Source organism: Electrona antarctica, assembly GCF_951216825.1.
Source record: "Electrona antarctica genome assembly, chromosome: 9".
NCBI lineage: Eukaryota > Metazoa > Chordata > Actinopteri > Myctophiformes > Myctophidae > Electrona > Electrona antarctica.
The window spans coordinates 28,771,064-28,792,315 of NC_136790.1; the positions used below are offsets into that span (position 1 = coordinate 28,771,064).

The window sequence follows — 21,252 nt, forward strand, 5'->3', positions numbered from 1 at the left end:
TAAAATATGTATGTAATTTAATTTGAAGCATGCCTGAAACTAGAGTACAGCACCAAAAAGAAGTATAAAATGAAATAGTATTGAACTTATATTATCTGTAAAATATGTATTTGTAAATAATTAAAGTTGGTCCCTTGGTGTAACTTAAAGAGTATATAAGGATGCTTTTTAAAGCCTCTAATTGTTTATAAAACACCTTTTCCAACATAAAATGAAAAGTAAAATGTGATCAACAATAATAAGAATAGTAAAACATTTGGCTATAACAAAGAGCTTTGCTGTGTATAAAAAAATAATGTCACAGGACAGATTTATGGGTATTCACACAAACTCTGCCATAGCCAGATTCTATCAGTGCACAATTAGACTTGGATTTTGTAAACATTATTGAGAACTATTGTGTTTTGTTTTTGTCGCGAACGTGGCATTACACAGTATGCACATGGGGTAAACAAGAGGCAACTCATGGTCCTCCACTTTACTGGCCTTTCTTTACAATGAGAGTGCAGAGCAACACTCCTGAAAGCAGCATCACACCCACAAGCAGCCATCTTCGTAGGGTTTCATGGGACCTCCAAGCCTCCCTGGCTGCATCTCTACCAAAGATATTGGTGAATGTATCCTGTAATGTAAAGTATGGATCAGACAGAGAGTTAGATACATTTTCATCAGCTTTCTTTTTTGTTGGTCTACACACACAGTCATGGTTTTGACAAAATAACCATATTTGATATATTAGTATTTTCTCTGTCTGCTCACCCAACCTCCTTGGCTCTGGATCCATGGTTCAATGTGGCTATCTAGGTATAAGGTCATCCAGTCTGCGACGGGGGACACCAGAGGGACCATTTCCTTTTCAACACACTCGACACAAAGGGTGCCCCCAAAGACAAACAGGCCCACTATGCGTCCCCAGTTGACTCCGTCCCTGAATAACTCATCCATCACACCCTCAAAACTGTTGTAGGCAGTGGTAGGGGTAATGTCGAACTTGGAAGAGAGATCATTAAAGGCTTGTGTATAGCGCTGCTCGAACTCATCAGCAGCATGCCGAAGTGCTGCCTGCAGCGCCTCTCCATTTCGAGAAGATAATGTCCCCAATTGGCTCCTACCGTTTACATTGTTCACCAGCAACCCATTGGTTTTGTCTCCTTCATTCCTTTCACTTGCATCCTCCAGTTTCAAGTTCCGCTGAGACAGTTTATAGCTTATGAAGAACACCACCAGTTCTCTGTTGCTGTACAACATAATTTCCACACTATACACCACCAACACTTCAAAGTTACTCAGACCTCATAGTTCCTCCTGCCATGGCCCACAACCTCAGTGGGATGTCCATCTTGTGGTTGGCAACTTCCATAACCTGGAAAGGTTATGGAACAGGTAGTCACGTAAAACTAGTAAAATGCCATGATGTAGAATGTAGATAACCGCCCACTTTGATCAGTGATAATTACTTTTTCCAAATTAGCGTTAGCCCTTTAAAATAGGATCAGCTTGGCAATGTTCCTTGAGGCCTCATTCACACGTACCAAACACCAATCAAGCAAATATTTGGTCGGTTTTTTTGGGCTACCACAATGCTTTTCAAATGGGAGTCACATGGTTTGATCAAACATTTGTGTTTGATACACTGACACCACGGCGCATAATCAGCCTCAAACTGTGACTCCGCCCACCCCCGGGGGAAGTTGTGATTTGCGGCAATATTCAAAACAATATTGAGCAGAGTAGCGATTATCAAACGTATTTGCAATGCCATACGTTGAAAGATCTGTTGCCCGTGGACAAGGCACGCTACCTCCGCAAGTTAGATAGCATCGGCATAGATGTTTGTCCGTATGTGATTAAGGATTGGACCAAGTTGCATTGGCAGCCATAGAAAATTCTTACCCCAGGCTAAAACCGAATGTGACGTTTTTGGGCGTTCCTGTCTAGCGTGGTGTCAGTGTATTGCTGGTGGTGTTCTGCCCCTCCCCCCTCAAACAAAAATGTTTGGTCAAACCATGTGACTCCCATTGGAAAAGCATTGTGGTGCCCCCCCCCCAAAAAAAACGACCAAACATTTGCTTGATTGGTGTTTGGTACGTGTGAATGAGGCCTGAAAGGGTTAAGCAGGGATGCATTGATTGCACTGATTGCAGATCCCTGTGATCAAAACGATTGCTATAATAACCGGAATAGTTTATATATAGATAAATAAAATAAATAGAAACATACAGTATCATACACAAAAATGTTCTAAAAAAAATACAAGCTGACAACACTTGAAGCTTGTCAGCTATTTCATATTTCTTAAGCTTTTCATCTATGACATGCGCATGTCCGAAGTAAAGATCGATTAATAGATTTTATTCCATTATCTAGTAACCTATGCAATTTCTTAAAATATATATAATTAATGCAGTTTGATTATCGCATCCCTACTGCGAGCAGTAGCTCTGCTCGCTTAGTGTCAGCAAAATAGTAAAATGCTTTATTGCTCGTTCGTTCATTGAGACATTTAGCGAACGTAGTTAACGGCGTAACGCTAACTTCAACTGGCTGCCATTACAACCACATACCAAGCAGTGTTACAATATTTAGTAACGTAGGCAGCAGGCTATAGCATGACATTTTGAAATAATACATTGCCATTATCTTATCATTAATAATGGGTTATTATACATTCAGGAGCTAACCTACTGACGGCGACATCTCACTTTAATACGTGTTCAATTTATTCTAGCTAAAGATGCTAACTAGCTGGCTTCGCATAGGCTACACGCTAATCTGTGCAAATCATGCAAAAATAAACTATGTGGGAATGAATACAAATTCACGCCTTACTTACAGCAAAAAGATGCATTCTCTCAACGTTAGGTTTTAGAATTATTAACATCTATCTTTGCACACAGCGTCACTTCTACAGCTGCGCACTCTAGGGCCTGTGACCATTCAGGCCATATGTCTATGATTCAGGCACGGTGGTGACGGCAGTCATTGGCCCATAGATGTGTATAATTTGGCCACATGGTCTCCTCCATGAGCGGATGTCCCTCCTTAATTTTCTGCACCGCCACCAACCGGAAAAATGTCTTCACGGAAGTTGAAAGAATAAAAGATTATAAATAATTTCATAATTTTAAATTATATTTTTAAACCCACACACTACCTTAGAGTAGTTAGATACAAAGCATCTAGGGACTAGATTAGACATCAATGCTTCCATAAACGCTTTTTTAAAAAACGTATCTAATTTTTTTTTAAATAAGTGAGATACACATAACTTAGTTAAACCACATCATTATGGTGCTTTGCGCTACAAGTAATTTCCAAGTCATTATATTTCCTGAATATATTCATAAATATTGTAATCACTACTTGTTTCTGGCTAGCGTTACACACATTTGACTATTAATACAACATAAATGTATTAATAACACTTCTAGGTGAATTATGGATTAGTTAAAATGAAATACCTTCTGATATTTATGAAACAAATTTATTTATTAAAAAGGAAGTATACATAAGCAATTAGCATATCCTAACTGTCTAAATGTGAAATGACAATACAGCTCCATCTCACACAGGGAGGGGGGGGGGGTATGAAAGGATATGATCATTTTCATAAATCTACTAACTAAGTTAACAAAATGAGAAACAGACAGTATGTATAATCTAATTAAGTACAATTCCTATTATATACAGTGTCACAACAGATGTCAGTTACAGAAGCCATACATTTTTGCATTATGTTGCCGAGTACCTCAACAATCTTTTGTTTCAACACTTGAATTGAGGTCAAAATTAGGAATTACAGTATTTCATATGCGAACCATGCCAGACCAATGTTTGTGATTTCTAACTGCCCAGTCTCATAAAGATGAGGCTCTCTCATAACAGATAAATTGAAGATTCTCTCTAGTCTATACCATTAGATTTAAGCACTTTTCATATCTAAATGTTAACCTATCAAGGCACATTGATAAGCAGTGGCACTAACACAAAGTTGTGTTTGCTTTTCCATCTTGCAGAGTGCTCGTTTCTGAAGGCCCATCTATGTTCATAGGGGGAATCACCTCCGACACATCTGCTGGTTCTTCAGAGACTACAGCCACATGTTGATTTCCGTCAACATTTCCATTCTCAGTAATGCTACCCTCTTGTTCTGGTTCACTGTCCGAGTCAATTGATATGGTCTCTGTGTATGTACTAAGCTTTAGGGTACAGTTAATTGTACCACACTGCTTGTTTTGGTCTGTGCTTGGAGTACCAGACTTGAGGCCTCCAGTGCCTGATCTGAGTGTGGAGGTACCAGCACTGTCCTCAAATGTGATATCATGCTTTAATTTGTCGAGCGCTTGCATGTCAAATCCAAGCAACACAGCCGCGTTCTTGGTCTCGCATTCTTTCTCACATACCCTACGCTTGTCCGCAAAGTGGCTAGCAATATCGGACTTCCACAGCCACAGGCTCCCAGACAGCTTTTCCTCTTCCTCAGCCGATAGGTAGGGTCGTCTGTTGAAGTAGTTTGTGAGGAAGTTTTTCCGCGCCTCGTAAGTCTTGTGCTCATAGCTTCGAGGATCCAATACAAGGCCGTCAGATTCTCCCCGCTTCCCTGCTGTGGCGAGGGAAAGCTTTGAGTTCATCTTCATCCTCTTTGGGTCTAATGTGGCTTGGGTGGGTAGCTGCCGCTTGAGGAACCCAGCACCAGAGGAGTTGAGAGTTAAGGCAGACTTGATACCTTGGCCAACTTGGGACCTGCCCACAGCTCTGCATTGTACAAGATGCAGCGTGATTGTGGAGGCCACCATGTTACTTGTATACACGCCCAAGCAGTGAATACACTTGTATGTCATCTTTTTCTCAACAGGATGCATTGTCTGAAGGACTTGGTGTCGTTCCCTCAGATGCTGAGAGAGAGCATCAGAAATGGGTCCTTTGAGGATGGTGAAGCACAGCGGGCAAAGGGTTTTCCCAACCTCGCCCTTGCCGGACAGAGATGCAGAAGGCAAACTTCTAGCATATGCATCATTCTTCGGCGCGATCATCTTCGGCGCCGTTACTTTGATTTGAGGTGGATGACTATGAAGGCCATCTTGACCATTTATAGGCTCCTTCATATTGAAGGTGATAACAACAAGCTGTATGTTATTGGACTTATCTTGTTTGATTGTGAGATCAAAGGTCAATGGGGATGCACCAGGAAGACCAGCAAAGTCTTGAGGATGAGCCTGATTCACATGCTCGATCATTTTCTCTACATTGTGGAAAGCAGAGTGGCATTGTGGGCAAGTAAGTCCATGGATTAACATGTGGTTGAGCAGTGTGTCACTGGGCAAATATCGGTTGCAAAGCAAGCATTTACTGGTGAAATTGTGGATCTTCATGATATACTTTGCCATTGCCCATATCTTCTTTGCCTTGTGTGCCTTTTCAAAATGAGCACTGTAGAGGTTTTCGGGGAAAAGCTCATTGCAAACAGTGCATATCTTCCACTTCTGAGTTTGGGCTGTGTTAACTGCTGGTGTGCTGCTCTCTGTCAAAGCACTGCTAGGAACTGCAACACGCACAGCGATGGAGGACTGAGTTTTAAGAACAGAGGGCCCCTGCTTTAAATGGCCCATGCGGCTTAGTACAGATTCAGGCATAAGTGCGCGCCCTCCAGTCATCATAGATGCTTTCTGAGACACCCCTGGGTAGGCTTGAGCCCTGGACACCATAATGTTAGCATGTCCAATCATAGTCGTCACTTGAGCACCAATGCGCTCATGGTACTCAACAACATGCTGCACCAATGCCTCATAGCTTCGGGTAGAAAACTGGCAGCGCTTACATAGGATGTTGTTGCCATTCACAGTATTAGCACCATTTTTGACAGATGATTCAGAAACCATGCCAAGATAGGGTGAGACAACATGCTGAAAATGTTCCCTGTAGATGTGCCTTCTCACAACATTGTAGAGAGGGTCCCTGTATGTGCATTTCTTACAAAAGTACATTGCTCTCTCTACATTATCCCCCTGCCTGGCACTATCAAGCCATATTTTGTCCTTCTGCCCCACAGCAGTTCCCTGGGGGGTCCCATAATTCTGTCTTGAACTGGGTATGTGGAATATCTTAACGTGCGTCTCCATAGTTCTCTTGCTTCCAGTGAATGTGCAGTACGGACAGTTGAGTAGAATATCAGTCTCAAAGTCCCGTCTGTGTACATTGCGGAAGTGGTTCTTGTAGCCTGAGTAGTATTTGGAAGCAAATGGACACTCTGTGCAGCAAAATGGCTTGGATCGATATTCCTAAAAAAAAAAAAAATTACAAAATAAAATTAAAGATAAAAAAAATGTTATAATTCAAAGATAGAATGTGCTTTTGTTATGAATTTGACTAGGCCTTAAAGGTGCTTAAGTTACCTGTGTCTTAGACGATGAAGGATCCCATGAGCAAATATCAAGACATAGAGTGCTCTTCACATACTGTTCAGTGGGACAAAACTCTTTGAACTCCTGTGTAAATGAGATGAAAACAAAATTGAAGACGTGAAACTGTGAATACATTTAGATAAACAAGTTTGTTTCTTCTTTATCTCCAGCCCATTATCTTTATATGTTCCTTTTACTGTACCCATGTCATGCCATGCCAGTCTAGTTGAGTTGAAATTGTATTCATTATTTTTCTGCACGACTCTGATAAACACCCCCAAACACTCAGCTTACACACATTTGCAGGGCCACAATAGAAATAAGCTCTCAAGCTTTTGTTTTATCCTTTTGACAAAAATGCAAATATTGTTCATGTATATGCCTTTTTGCAAATAAAAAGTACAAATCAACCCAAATTAGTACTTTGTAACTTGTTGTCCTCAAGGCTTCATTTACACAATGGTGTTAAAAGTTATTAGTTTAAATCACTTAAATTAACAGTACTGAATTGCCTAATATCTTCATCAAAGCAATTAATGTAAATACATAAAAGTGTAAATAGTAAATTACACTCACCTCCACTGCCTCCTTGCAGTACTCCAGACCAATGTCACCAAGTGCTTTCTTCACTTGCTTCCTGGCTCTCCGTATCCTTGTAAGGTTGTTAACAGGGAGCTGATACATCTTTTCTGTAAAACAGAAATTAAACAAAAATATATGTAGTTAATCACTGGATTCATCTAACATTTAAACGTCTTATTACAAGTTTGTTTCCACAGTGTTGGGATACAACTTATGCTTGGTGTTGTTTGTTTTTGAGTGGTGCAACCTGTGTGTCCCTGGCTCCGTCCCTCATAGACATATAAACGTAGACGACTCACATGTCACAATTGAAGTCACAATTTTCCCAAGATTCCTTGAAAAGCATTTGCCTTCAATGAGTGGAAGCTTGTCAAGCTAAAGACACGCTGTGATTGGCCAGTAGTCACTTGAGTGACAGCGAGACATGGAGCAGTCGCATGAGTGACGTCACTTGGGCAGCGACGCAGCGTGCCTTCAGCAAATGTAAAAAAAGAAAGCTGCGGAGAACTGTTGCTTTGTGTTCACTCTTTAATGTTTTCTGTTAGTAATCCCCCTGGCTCTGATGTTGTATTAATAACTTTGTTGTAATGTATTGTCATGACTGTTATAAAGATTCGTTTAAAAAAAATGGTGTCCCTGGCTGGCTGGGTCTATCCGAGCACCCTGGGCGTGTTCCTGTGAGTCTGGAACTTGGGTGTGATTTTTTAATTGAACTTGCTCAATTTGAATTGGCCAGGAGACCCACTTCTCCACTTGGTTGTTTGATATAAATCACTGTCATTGTATTTTCTTTAACCCAAACTATGTCTATGCTATGACACAATTTGTCATCATACAACATTCCGCCAATGTGGCTAAAAAGGTATTAACCCCCCAATGGGTGTTGAGAACTACTCTAGAGTTTGAATTCCGCAGATGCACTGGTGGGAGCTTTAGGAAAATACAATCTGTAGTAGTGTGTAGGCAATATCACTAGCACTGCACATAGTGGAGTGGCTGGATGGGGTCTCCCTAATTTTGGTGTGTCAATTGGTTGACGACAAAGTGTCAATAAAGTTATTTGAAGCAGAGGGCACACCAGATAGGCCCCTACATGAGCTGCCATCTTGACTGTAGTTGCACTAGTTTGGACATCAGCCAGGCACAACTTTTACAGATTGTAGCTTTAAGCTCAATTCTGCTGTGATTTGTTTGGTTTTTTTGTACCCCCCCCCCCCCCCCCCCTCCCCCCACACACACACACACACACACACACAGTATGAACATGTCTTGCCTAAAGTGGAAACTAAGCCATTTGGGCCAATTCCAAGGGCCGAGCGGAAACGGCCCTTTAGTTATTGATAGTCTTATAGACTATATTGATTATCGATAACAAAACGGACATTTCCGCTCTAATTAACGTCGGTGTATTGCCGATGGCGGCGGATCAAATAACAGATTCAACTTTCTTTGTTCCCATACCTCTGTACTAGACAGTACAGACTGGCCGATTCGTTCTGCAATGAGAATGTGGTCATTTTGACAATGGCTACCGTACAGTATAATGTGGCTACTATGAGTGTAACTAGCTAACTAAAAGGCTAACACGTTAGCAGCTACGCTAACATCCAGACAAACCGCCCGCATGTCATCTCCGGCTACTAGCACGAGATTACTTAAGTTAACAAGCTGCATGGCGCGCCGCGTCGCTTGACCCCCCCAAAAAACGTATTTTCAACAAAACCACCAATGTTACATTCCAAATGGAGAAAATAGATACTTTTCCCAGTTGAAAATACGTCATTTTTGTCGAGCGACACACTCGTGCGACGAAGTATAATTTTGCCTTCAATTTCTTCCCGTTCGTTGGTGAAACGACTCAATATTATGAACACAATGATGTTAACTCACCTTTTGCACGGGTTTGAAGAGGGAATTGGCCGCGTGAAGTCGCTCACTGTATAACAAAGACACTGGCGAGCCAATGGACGAAGTCAGTGATGTTCAAAGCCGGCTGCTGATGCTCTACCCAGCTAGCTAAGCTAACTAGCAAGCTAACAAGTCACATTTGCTGTGTTGTGGCAAGCTGAGTGGATCCATAAATGATGAACTCGTTCATTCAAGCTACGCTGCAGAGCATCCAGCGGCAATGTTCTCAGATGATCCTCCTAACTACTACAACCCTGACCTTACTGGCAAGTCATCAAGACCGTCTATGATTAAGAGAAGACACCCTGGCTGCGAGCTAACGCGCTACCTATTTCAAAGTAAGTCAACACTTGATCCAAAATGGCGACGAGAAAAAGACGGAAGTGATGGGGGAGCGGGAGAGAGAGGCAGAGAGAGAAGTGTGCGTGTGTGTGTGTGTGTGTGTGTGTGTGTGTGTGTGTGTGTGTGTGTGTGCGCGCGCGCGTGCGTGTGACGTGTGTGAGAGAGAGGACAAGTTCATCTAAGATTTATAAACATTTTATTAATAATTGCTTGCTACTTATACTTTTCCCAGATGGGGAAACAAACATGAGCATGACATTTGCAACCCATACATCATAGTAGTCAGCCAACAGGCTTTTCTTTGTTCAAAGAGGGACATTTGGTATATATCTTTTTTTATTGGCCTAAAATATTGTCTATATTATATAGGCCGACATACATTTATGAATCCACCTGCTGACCGGCTGTCATCATTGAGCAATTTATTTATTTATAGGGGGTCATGTGACCATACCATTAACAACAATAAGGTATCATTTAATTATGCTTAAAATAGCATGTGACGTGTCAAACTAGGGGGTTTTCATGATTCTGACTCCATTCCAAACCTTGGGCTAAAAACGGCCATAGCTAGTTGCCCAAATGGGCTGACCCCATCACATTTGTATGGTGGTATATGATCACATAATATAACCCCCTATAAAAGAAATTGCTCAATGATGACAGCCGGTCAGCAGGTGGACCATATTTATATAGACAATATTTTAGGCCAATAAAATAAAGTAAGCTATATAGCAAATTTCCCACTCCACACCCACTAGCAACCTTAAAGTCAGACATCAAATAAGATACATTTTCAGAAGATGTGCAAATAGCCTACTGGGGAATCCAATAATCCTGGCAGATATTTGATAGTAATGCCCTCATCCAAGTGGTTCCATAACTTCCAAGACAACAGTGTGAGGTCCTGTCATCACCAACCTTGAGACTGTCCAATAATCCTGGTAAAGAACATTTTGTCCATTCACCTGGCACACAAACTGTCGAACCTTAAGAGAGAAATCATTGGAAATTATGTAGGTTTATGCTATTTATCATTTTTAGAGAGTACAGTTCGATACAAGGTCTGTTAAGATGATTTACACTATGGCTTGTTTCCATTGGGATCCTTCATACTCAATTCATGGAAACATTTAATGACAGACACATTTACAAAACTATGCAAAAACTTCACATAACGAGTAGAAGTTGAAAATAGAAATATGTGCACTGACTAAACAATGGGGGGAGGGGGGGGTGGCATTGCCTTTTTACAGGAGCCAGTTCCGAGCAGTTTTAAAGGAGAGTAGGGATTCACATTTTTTATGACTGTTGGTAGGGCATTTTGTGGCATAGCAGTGATAGCACTAGAATAAATGTAATCCCTTGTTTCAGCCAAATCTGGGTTGAACATGATTTGTAGTGGAGCTCCCTCTCTGGTGTTGTGACTGTGGAGATCTTTGACATTTTTTAAGTAGTTTGACAGGTACATGTGTGGTGTAGTATGTGCATCATAATCTTGTAGACAAGGCCCATTGCAAGTTGCTGTACTTTGTCCTCTACCCTAAGCCATCCCACTTTAGCAAAGTGAGCAGGGGTTAAATGAGCTGTAGATGTAAGGCCAAACAGTAGCCTGACCAGTTTGTCTGGAGCCTTGTTTTTAAGGCCTTTGTGGTGCTATGGTAATATGGAGGTGCAAGCATAGCCAAAATGACATTGGATGCGTGCTCCTGGTGTATTCTTACTGACCAGAGAGGAGAAATGTTGTTCAACTTAATTTCTTAGGTTGACTTTAGTTAGATTACTTTAGTTGCCATTTTTTCACTGGAATGATTTAGGTAATTTTCTTGTGATCACAAAATGTGTCACCCATTTTTACTGCAAAGCCTTGCAGAGGTTTATTTTGCACCCAAAGAGAATGGATTCAGTTTTACCCCGGTGTATTCATCCAGGTGCAGATTCTACCAAATTCAAAGCTAAGATTGCATATATCATGCAAAATCAGTGCGCTTTAGAAAGTGAAACATATTTACAATATAGAATATTAGCCTGGCTAATAAGCCAGACTCAAATCACACTGTCGTGTGGTATTTGAGTCTGGAGATGCTGTGTATGGATCTTGTTTCCCGGGGGGCGGGTTCAAACATTTTCTCTTTGACGCAATTGGTCAGAGCTACTGTCAGTCAAAGGTCTCAAGCATTGAACATCACTGTACCAAAGCCCGCCCATGTTGCATGGCCACACCAGTTCTCTGGTGTAGGAAATGGGCGTACAATTGAGCCTCTCCAGACCGTAATCCGCCGGCAGGCAATTTTTTTTTGCCAATGGCTGATTCGGTCTGGCTTATTAGCCAGGCTAATAGAATATACCATGAGTGTTACTTTGTTGAATAGTTACCTTAACTCCAGCTGCTGCAGCAGGACCTCCAGGGTCAACCGCCTGGACATAACAAGGGGCCCTGCCTCTGACAGCCAAGCCCCAGCCCACTGCATCCCCAATAACCTGAGGTTTATCCCAACAACAGATGTATACCATTCACTTATACTGTGCACTGCAGTCCATCCAGTTTATTTATCTTGATTTATCTTGATTTATCTTGATTTATCTTGATTTATCTTGATTTGTCTCTCATGTCTCAAACGGCCTCATACAAACCTAATACCTTCATCCTTTTAGTATGAAGACATCTTTTAAGACAGTGTTTTGTTTCTAGCCTTGAAAGATGTCATGTTCAATTATTGAATGACCTGCCACAGCCACACAACACAACACAATGTAGTAATAATAATAATAATAATAATAGGCTAATATAAATCATACAGCTCACCGTTAATACTTTTTTGATGAAGGGTGCCGCTGGTGACAGTAATTCTTCACATGTAACTTTTCTTCGAAGCACTGCAGCACCATCAATAAAACGTTAATTATACAAATGTTCATGCCATGGTATGGAAAATGTTGTAACACAGATGTTGATAAAATAAACTAAAGCTTAATCCAATCACTAATTTTCAAGAATTTCTTTTAAATAATTGGTTTAGCAATATCTAGTTAAGATCATAACTTGACGAAAGTCTAGCCGCGCCAAAACATTAGTATGATCAATAAATGATGGTGCTGAGCAAGAGCAGTGTATTAGCATCTGATGTCATTCTCAAGACTTAAAATATTTGGGTTGAATCCAATACACTTGCCTGATTTTGGATTGCATCTCACCAGTGGGGCAGAAGACAGCTGGACAAGGGTGGAAAACCCCAAGGACGGAAGCTGAATGGAATTCAAGCTTCCACGTCGCCCATTGGCTACGTGTGTCAAATCCTTAGACCTCACTATGAAAACAATGATAATTATAATCATTAAGCAGTTGTCTGCAAATAAGGCGTATTTATAAGGCATACCTTATGTTTACATGTTAGTTGTGCACACAATACATTATTTTACCAGATTGGAATCCACTAGAGCCCTCTTGAGAAGGGGTCTTGCGTAGGGAGAAAGGACTTCTATCAGAATGGCTGTCCTCTGATGTTTGCATTGATGACGACCCGTCCTCATTGTCCCTCTCATTCTCTTTTAAGAGTTCAGACAGTCGGCGGCGGCGACGGAAATTGATGCAGAACTGATACAGTAACCCACTGTCAAAGAAGTTGTGCTTCTTTGACACTGAATGGTAGTGTGAGAGCACAGGAAGATATAGGATCAGGATTCATGGTAAAACTGGCTTAAACAGGGATCTTTTTGGGGGACTAATGTACTAGAAGTCCAACATGGCTGCTCACTGATAGCAGTCTGCTTCTTTCTAGCACTAGAGAACGAAAGGCAAAATGTCACATTCTCTCACCATGTTGAATAATGCCCTGCTCCTGCAAGGCACGGCAAAGGTCCAAAGCCTGGCGCCTGCTCTCTGCTTCTCCATTCTGGAGGAGCCAGTCAATGAACTGGCAGCCAGGAAAGGAACGCTGATATGTAACACCCTGCTCCTCTCTCAGCTGCAGAATTGAATCTTTGACTGCAATGAGTCTAAAGAGAAAAGGCACACAGACAATATTAGAGAGTGTATAATTACACAAAAGTATCTATATTCAGACCAGGAGAAAGTAGATTGTAGGACGAGAAACATTTGCTCCTCAGAGCGCAGATCTCTGCCAGATCTGCTTGCCTATACCCATGGCTGTGTCATGGGGGCTATAGTAGCAGTTTTTAAGGACGAGACCTTTAACTACAGTCAGATTAGTTCCACATTCTGCAAGTCTTATTTCCATCTGATTTACTGATAGAAGAGACTGAGAGATGGTATTGAATCTTGATTGAACTAGTCAAAGTTGTCGGTTACAACTTGTCCAAAATGCAGCTTCCCGCGTGCTGACAAAGACCAAACGTAGAGCACACATTACACCGATTTTAAAGTCCCTGCATTGGTTGCCTATACATTCTAGAATAGATTTTAAAATTATTTTACTTGTTTTTAAAACATTGAATGGAAATGCACCTGTCTATTTCTCAGAAATGCTTCCTAAATATGTGCCCGGCAGACCCCTTAGATCCTCTAGTGCTGGTCTCCTAGAGATTCCAGAGACCCCTAACACAAAAAAATATGGAGAAGCCGCCTTTTAGCTACTATGCCCCTGTGCCGTGGAACAGCCTGTCAAGGGATCTACGGTTCTCTGAATCTGTGGACATTTTTAAACGAAATCTTAAGACACACCTTTTTAGCATTGCTTTTACCTAGATCATTGCACGTCCGTTTCCTGTTTTAGTCGCTCCTTTTGTTTTTGTTATTACTATGTAGTTGATGCTCTCTTGTTATGTTTTTGCTCTTTCTTGTTATATTTTTGCTCTTTCTGTGAAGCACTTTGAACTGCACTCGTCTGAAATGTGCTATATAAATAAAGATTGATTGATTGATTGATTGATTGATTGATTGATTGAAAGAACAAGATTTTTCAACGGCTGTGCTCTGAGGACTAGTCGGAGCCCTCATTCAGTGTTATTTTGACTATGCTTGCATGGTGTAAGCATAGTCAAAATATCACTGAATAAGGGCTCATGGTACACTAGCACCCATCGCCAAGCCTCTACAGACCTCCCAAAATAAGCGAGCAGTGGTGTGTTATAGGTTTTTCTGGCATACTGTACAAGCGACGTACAGACTGGTTGATTTTATTGTATGTACAGTATAGTTAGTGAATGTGTGTACGTGTGTGAGTGTGATATAAACAACAAAATTCAATTTTCGTTGTGCTTAGTTTATTATAAGTTGATTCAGTTGAGTAGTTTGCACTGTTGTGTCCAGGCCAGCGATCCATGTCAGAGAGTGATTGTTTAGTAATTATTTATTAAGCAATATTCTGAACATATAGGCTATACACTCGCGTGTGGTCAATGGATGAAAAGGTTAGCAGATGGGCGCCCGATGGCCAAGTGGTCCAGACGCATGCCACATATAGGCTCTGGCCTGACAGCGTGTTGCATGTTCGAGTCCCGTTCATGATGATCTTTGCTGCATGTCTCTCCCTTCTCTCCCTCCCACTTTCCTGTCTGTCCTTACTAATAAATTCAATAAAGGAAAAAAGCCACAAAACAAATCTTTACAAAAAGAAAAGGTTAGCAGACGGTATAAGTTTGCTTGTGAGATTGCTTGTCAAATTGCGCCCCAGGTCTCACATAACCCCAGACCACTTAATTAGGCTAGGATAGCCCAAGGTGGAAGAAACAGTTTCCCAGCTCTCACTGGTACCTGGTTTTAAAGATACTCAAAGCTCCCAAGTTATCAAGGATGCTCATATAGGTATAGCCAGGTCTCCACTCTGTGTCACTGTTGGCTCTGGCCTAGGCTAGGCAGGCACTATCCCATGCAGGGATAGTCAATTCAATTGCCTGGGGGCGTGGCCGTCCAAATCCTCTGGGAAACACAAGGTCACAGCCGGCGAGGAGTTGCATCATGATCCAAGGAATCATGACGGTTGAAGATGTTATTGTACGACTTATGGTTCAAGAGTTACAGGTCAAAGCTTAAGCGTCCTGTTATAGTGCCACCACAATGGCAATTTGGCCTACTTAATAAGAGTGGGCAACTGGGCATGCAATGTTTCATGCTGCTGATAGGTCCAGCATTACCTGGGATTAGCTGTTCAGACACAGACAGGGGTGAAAACCAAATCTCCACTGTGGGAACGCAATGTGGAAAATCTGATGTTTTTTAAATGATTATGATAAATGATTATGATTATTAAAGGCCCAATCCGGATTTTTTGGAAAACATAAATTACATAAGAGTGGTGGATGGATGGAAACATCTAGGCTATTTTGTTGGACCTTTTTTCTTCTGTGGCATTTGTTTATTTTCACTGATTGGGCTTTTAAACATAATCTTAAACAATGGCTTTTGTTGTTCAGAAAGATAAAGAGTAATCATACCGCAAACAAAGTAGCACTTACTGTTCATACAGCTTTTGTCCTCTTATGAAGACCATCACCTCTGTGTTGAAGGGAAATGTGCCATCATCTTTACGGAAACGGTACAGCAGTTTTGCATCTTTGAAAACCAGATGCTTATCACAGACTGAGGAAGGCAAGATACATCCCCAGTGAGCCTTCATATTGGTGTGACCCCTAACAACTTTTTACTGCATTTATATTTGGTTCAGTTCTATTTTACAATGTTTCTTGTCACTTCTCCTTACCATGGTGAACAATGTCATGGTCCATGAGATGCTGCATGAGGCAGATAGCTGTGGTCCGATCCTGAGCTTCTTTATGGGTCACAAGCCAGTCCGTTAGTTCTTGGGCCACAGTTAGGATATGTGCGCAAGTGGTAACGCCGTTCCTTGATTAGCTTTCCATCGTGGAGCCTCAGTCTTGTGATCCAAAGTGAGTCAATCATCAAAGACAGACATTAGATTCACTTTCTACTGTGTCGCATATGAGAAGACATAAGTCTAACATCATGTATTATCAGTAAACGAACGCCATCATATAGACATTGTTAACTTGTAACAATCAGTCAGTCTCTCTCTCTCTCTCTCTCTCTCTCTCTTTCTTTAGCTCCATACCTGAGGTGTTCTCCGGCAATCATTCTCTCTCTCTCTCTCTTTCTCTCTCTCTCTCTCCTTTATCTCCATACCTGAGTTGTTCTCCGGCAATCATAACTTCAGCCTTGTGTAGTCTTGTCATGAGTTTTCTCCTGATGGTGCTTATTTGCTCCATGTTTGTTCTCTGCCACTGGACTAGAAAGCTAGCTCGTCTGTATGGTCCTTTATATTTACCAAATAGCCCGGAAAATAAACAGAACCCTTTTGCCATGTGGGATGGGTGTTATGTGTACACAGACACACACGCGCATGCACACACACACACACACACACACACACACACACACACACACACACACACACACACACACACACACACACACACACACACACACACACACACACACACACACACACACACACACACACACACAACATTAACAGTCCCCTCAGTTGTTGCATATAATTACTAACCTCTAATCATTTGTATTATTATTTCTCATCACAGAACTAATTTCCTAATCAAAAGAAAAAGAGAACTACATTTGATACAATATTTTCTGAGATAATAATAATAATAATTTATATACAGATTTTCTACATAGCCAAATACACTCTACATGGGAGATCTAAACCTCAGATGGAGAAGCAGTGAACAAACAGGGCCAATGTCCTCTCACATCTGGAAGTACAAGTAATATTGAAAGATGTTTATCAAGCATTATATTGTAAGTATAGACAATAATAATTTATATGAACATCTTGTTGCTATCAGAAATGTTAAAAAATCGGATCATTCAAAAAGTACTGACTCAATGTTCACTAATTGGCAATTGAAAAAGAGAAACTGAGTCTCTGTGAGATGAAATTTAAATTGTAATGATAAAATATGATTAGTTACTGACACACACGCACGCACGCACGTACGCATGCACGCACACAAAGCATTAGTCCTCCAATGTTTTGTATGTTTTTTTGTTTGTTTTTTTCACAATTAAAATGACAGAAAAGGTGATTATTTAGATAAAAATCTTGCTGGAGAATTATGGCAGCATTTATCAGCTCAGCTGTAATGGCACCAGCAGTCAGGGATAGTGACCACAAGGTGTCAGTATTGACCCATGTATACTCACAAAATCACCAGCTCATCATTTTTTTGTTAGATGGAAATTGTGGCCATGCCATATTTTTAAAACACAAATGTATAGATATCCGCAACTGCATATTTAAATGGTTTATACAAGTTAACTATTTTAAGTTGGCAAAATCCGGGGTGAAATTTTAATGGAATGTCCGGAAAATTAATTCACGTAGGCTAAAGCCTATTAGTCCAAGTGGATTTTTGCTGGTGAAGCCAGCTTAATGACAAGTAGCAATATATCTGACATCTTTACAAGCACGATGAGCAGTGGTACCATATAGTTATATATAAGAGTGGGGCATAGAGGCTATAGTAATAGGCCAGTCTAAAAGGTAAAAAGAAAAGAAAGAAAAGACAGATAATTCCACTGTCCATGATTTCTCAACCCCCAATAAAATAAAGAGTAGCCTACCATCACATCACATGTTCAGCCCCTTAAGATATACACACATCAGCTTTTATGCAAATTGCCCTCTTCACTGTCTTTTCATTGGAGAGAAGCGCGGAGGTGTAGTCTGAGCGCGTGACATCATGAAGAAAGTGCGCTTCTCCTGAAAAGGCAGAGGGTTCTCTCGTACATAAGGTCTTGTCCTCTGCTCTGTCACTTCAGTGGAGTTAGCTTTGTGGCCAGTGGGAGCCCACAGCTTTGCTCGGCATACATGGCTAACTAGTTTACCAACACAATAAGGAGGGACGTCTTTTTCCTTTTAGGCGTTTGTGTTAGCCTAATTTCGGAATTACTTTTTTCTTTCTTTCTTTCAAAGTGGCATTATTCCATTGACTGTATAGCATTCGGAACTCCTGGGAGCCAGATTATCAATTAATATGGCTAATGAAGCAAATTTACACTTGGGACTTCAGAAAACTCCTATGGATTTCGTCAGCGAGTTCGAGCTGATGAAGTTCGGTGTGAAGAAGGAGGCAATGCAAGGGATCGAGCGCTCGTTCATCGGGGCATGCAGTCAGCTTCAAAGACCGGACTCTGTTTCGTCCACCCCCGGTAGCACGCCTTGCAATTCGGTGCCCTCTTCGCCGAACCTCAACCCAAACGAGCAGAGAAACAACCATGGCAGCGAGCAGTTCTGGATAGCTAACAACGGGGGTTACCCTCAGCAAATGTATCCTCCGGGTTTCGGTCTGACACACGAGGACGCAGTAGAGGCCCTCATCGGCACCACAGTGCACGGGCACCCCTCTGCGCCTCACGGCCACCCGCAACCTTTCCAGTCTGATTTCGAAGGGTACGGGCAACTCAGTGACCATGCCCCGGCGCACTACCCTGGACTTCTCCGTCAACCCGACGCCCTCTCGGGTCACCCCGACATGCAAGACATGGGAAACGCGCACTGCCCAGATCAGTACAAAGACGACCTCGATGACGACGACTCCGCTCCTCAGTCACCGGTCCTCGGCGCACAGCATCACCTCCACCAGCACAGCCGCCAGGGCAGGCGAGGCGGCGGCGACGAACACTTCTCGGACGACCAGCTGGTCTCCATGTCCGTCAGAGATCTCAACCGGCACCTGAGAGGCTTGGGCAAGGACGAGGTGATGCGCCTGAAGCAGAAGCGCCGTACCTTAAAGAACCGAGGTTATGCACAGTCCTGTCGCTACAAGCGCGTCCAACAGAAGCATGTTCTGGAGCACGAGAAGACCAGCCTCTCCTCGCAGGTGGAGCAGCTGAAGCACGAGCTCAACCGGCTGGCACGTGAGAGGGACGCTTATAAACTTAAATGTGAGAAACTGACTGGTACAAATGGTTACCATGAAACTGGCTCTACCAGTGACAACCCTTCTTCACCCGAGTCCTATATGATGTGAGTGAGTGGTGCTTTTCACCGATGAACTGATTTCCCCCCCTATTAACGTGATATTTCACAAAATAATCGATTTAGACCACTTAATTATGCCTACAGGTAACTAAAGTGGGGTAATTCCGTATCTACCACTCGATTTAATGTAACTGAAATAGCAACGCAGCAAAACTCAACTGGAGACATGCATGCTGGACATGTAGGCCTACTATATGAGACTTTTTGTACAGGCTTACCTGCCTGCATTTTGTCTTAATGGAAACACTTGAAATAAAGGCTAATATCCCCACGAGAATATTCACTTTACTATTATTAGAAAGTCATGTTTGCCTTATTCTCTATCAATTAGGCTACTTATATAGGCTTTCATTGCTTGTTGTCGTGATTTTGCTTTGCTCAGTTTTTTTTCTGTCAAGTGTTGTAGGCTACATGGATATATTTCTGACAGACAACACAATCATAATGATATAGGCTACTAGAGATGAAACTTCCATTATTTTTATGAAAATAATTCTGCTGGACAGAAATGGTCCTTTTCTTTTGAAAGATAATAGTCAGTTATGCGAGAAAATGTATTTGACTGACATCATTTTGTATTTAAATTGTTTTCATCTACTATTGATCAATAAAGCCATCATGACTTTGTACATTTGTGTCTCCTCTTATCTCTCATTAGTTCATATTCTACAGAGCAGATATTTACTCAACAATTAATATACAACAAAAACGTTTTATAATTTGCATCATGGACATGACATTCATGATAGACCTAAAAGGGTTTTTGAGCAGTTATATTGACACAAAATCAATAATACTATTACAAGATTAAGTTATCATCAGTCATAACTATGACTATATAGACAATAACAAATACATACATAGGAAAATACGTGTTATATATACAATTATAAAACATTTTTTTTGTGCCGCATACTACATTATTTTCCATTATTCCATACAAAACAACACATGAATTTGGCTAGTTTGACCAGATATCACAAGCACTTTATGAAGTAACCTTTCCTTATAATATATTCAATCGGTATCAATAAGTATACCCCAGGTTGTTTACCATTATGTTAATATTATTTTACTGTGCTTGATCAGCCTGGTCAAAACATTTTAAGTTTATTTTAAAATAATTTCCCAGATTATATGCAAATGTTCCTGACATATTTGAAAAACAATGCTCGAAATTGTCTTTTGTAAGGTGATTTCATATGGACAGCTGGAAAGTCATCAAATCTTACTTTAAGCTTAATTTTGATTTTTGGAACCAGAATTTAAAAACAAATCACAGGGAAAGGTCATGCATACAGAGGATGTGGTGTCAGAGGAATGTTTTTTCAGGCAAACATTGAATGGAGACGACGGTGTGTGAATGTACAGTGTCAGGTGCGGAAATCTTCAACACTTACCAGCGGTTTCAGCTAATGTTATTATCCCTCAATCAACTCAAAACCTATTCAGAAAGTCTCAATTTACTGTTCCTCTTCCTCCACCTGCAATAGGCAAAGTCTGTTTTAGAACTTATTGATCAACAACAACCCCCCGTCCCCCCTCCACTCCTCGTGGGAGTTTGTTTATTTGAAATGGATGTCAGTCTAGATTTCCGATTACACTGCTCAATCAAACCACTGTATAATAAATATAAAAGGATTAAGGGAACAAGCAGAGCAACGTAACATGCCAATATTTGTTGGGCTGGAGGTAAATGAAAGGAAGGACGAGTGGTTCTCTCTTTTTCCCTGACCTTTGCCCTTCGTGGAGGGCTGTTTCCTGTGGGACCCCGGCATGTGAAAGCACAGAGGACTGACTGGCAGGGGCTGTGGGGTACAGATAATATGGAGTTGAAATCAGGCTTCCCCTCTCCTCTCTTCCTCAGACAAACAGGTCACCCCTGCATTCATTAACAGAGGAAAGAGAAACAACAACCACAGCACATTGCTGTGCACTCTTCTGATTCTCTCCCAGGCACCATTTTGAAATCCTAATACTAGCTTCCCGTTCACCGATTATGCTTACTTCAGGACTAAAACAGCATTTAATTGATCCTA

General features: G+C 41.3%; 4 protein-coding genes across 5 annotated transcripts; 1 reads left to right on the forward strand and 3 right to left on the reverse strand.

Annotated features, from left to right (window-relative positions):
* Positions 1-2,967, reverse strand: bcl2l1 (BCL2 like 1). The gene is made up of 3 exons (XM_079511036.1): positions 2,834-2,967; positions 760-1,363; positions 1-622 (listed from the first exon to the last, which is right to left on the reverse strand). The coding sequence occupies exons 2-3, from the start codon at positions 1,246-1,248 to the stop codon at positions 479-481; spliced, it is 633 nt and encodes a 210-aa protein (XP_079367162.1). The 5' UTR covers positions 1,249-1,363; positions 2,834-2,967; the 3' UTR covers positions 1-478.
* Positions 2,968-3,461: 494 nt separating this feature from the next.
* adnpa (activity-dependent neuroprotector homeobox a) lies at positions 3,462-9,335 on the reverse strand. Of its 2 annotated transcripts, XM_079510984.1 has the most exons (5): positions 8,874-9,335; positions 7,334-7,455; positions 6,978-7,090; positions 6,393-6,485; positions 3,462-6,278 (listed from the first exon to the last, which is right to left on the reverse strand). In XM_079510984.1, exons 3-5 carry the CDS (start codon positions 7,083-7,085, stop codon positions 3,981-3,983), a joined length of 2,499 nt encoding a protein of 832 aa, XP_079367110.1. In that variant the 5' UTR covers positions 7,086-7,090; positions 7,334-7,455; positions 8,874-9,335; the 3' UTR covers positions 3,462-3,980. The 2 variants fall into 2 exon arrangements, with proteins under 2 accessions (XP_079367110.1, XP_079367109.1); XM_079510983.1 differs by lacking the exon at positions 7,334-7,455 and having other exon boundaries at positions 8,874-9,334.
* Positions 9,336-10,065: 730 nt separating this feature from the next.
* Positions 10,066-16,415, reverse strand: LOC306930190 (DEP domain-containing mTOR-interacting protein; the record flags this gene model as incomplete). The annotated part of the gene is given in 10 exon segments (XM_079511018.1): positions 10,066-10,222; positions 11,610-11,714; positions 12,040-12,110; positions 12,407-12,541; positions 12,654-12,872; positions 13,051-13,229; positions 15,648-15,771; positions 15,893-15,999; positions 16,001-16,066; positions 16,333-16,415. Coding segments are annotated over 10 exon segments (1,215 nt in total). The 3' UTR covers positions 10,066-10,096.
* Positions 16,416-17,999: 1,584 nt separating this feature from the next.
* On the forward strand, positions 18,000-19,842 carry mafbb (v-maf avian musculoaponeurotic fibrosarcoma oncogene homolog Bb). The gene has a single exon (XM_079511028.1). The coding sequence runs from the start codon at positions 18,207-18,209 to the stop codon at positions 19,200-19,202; it is 996 nt and encodes a 331-aa protein (XP_079367154.1). The 5' UTR covers positions 18,000-18,206; the 3' UTR covers positions 19,203-19,842.
* The last annotated feature ends 1,410 nt before the right edge of the window (positions 19,843-21,252 follow it).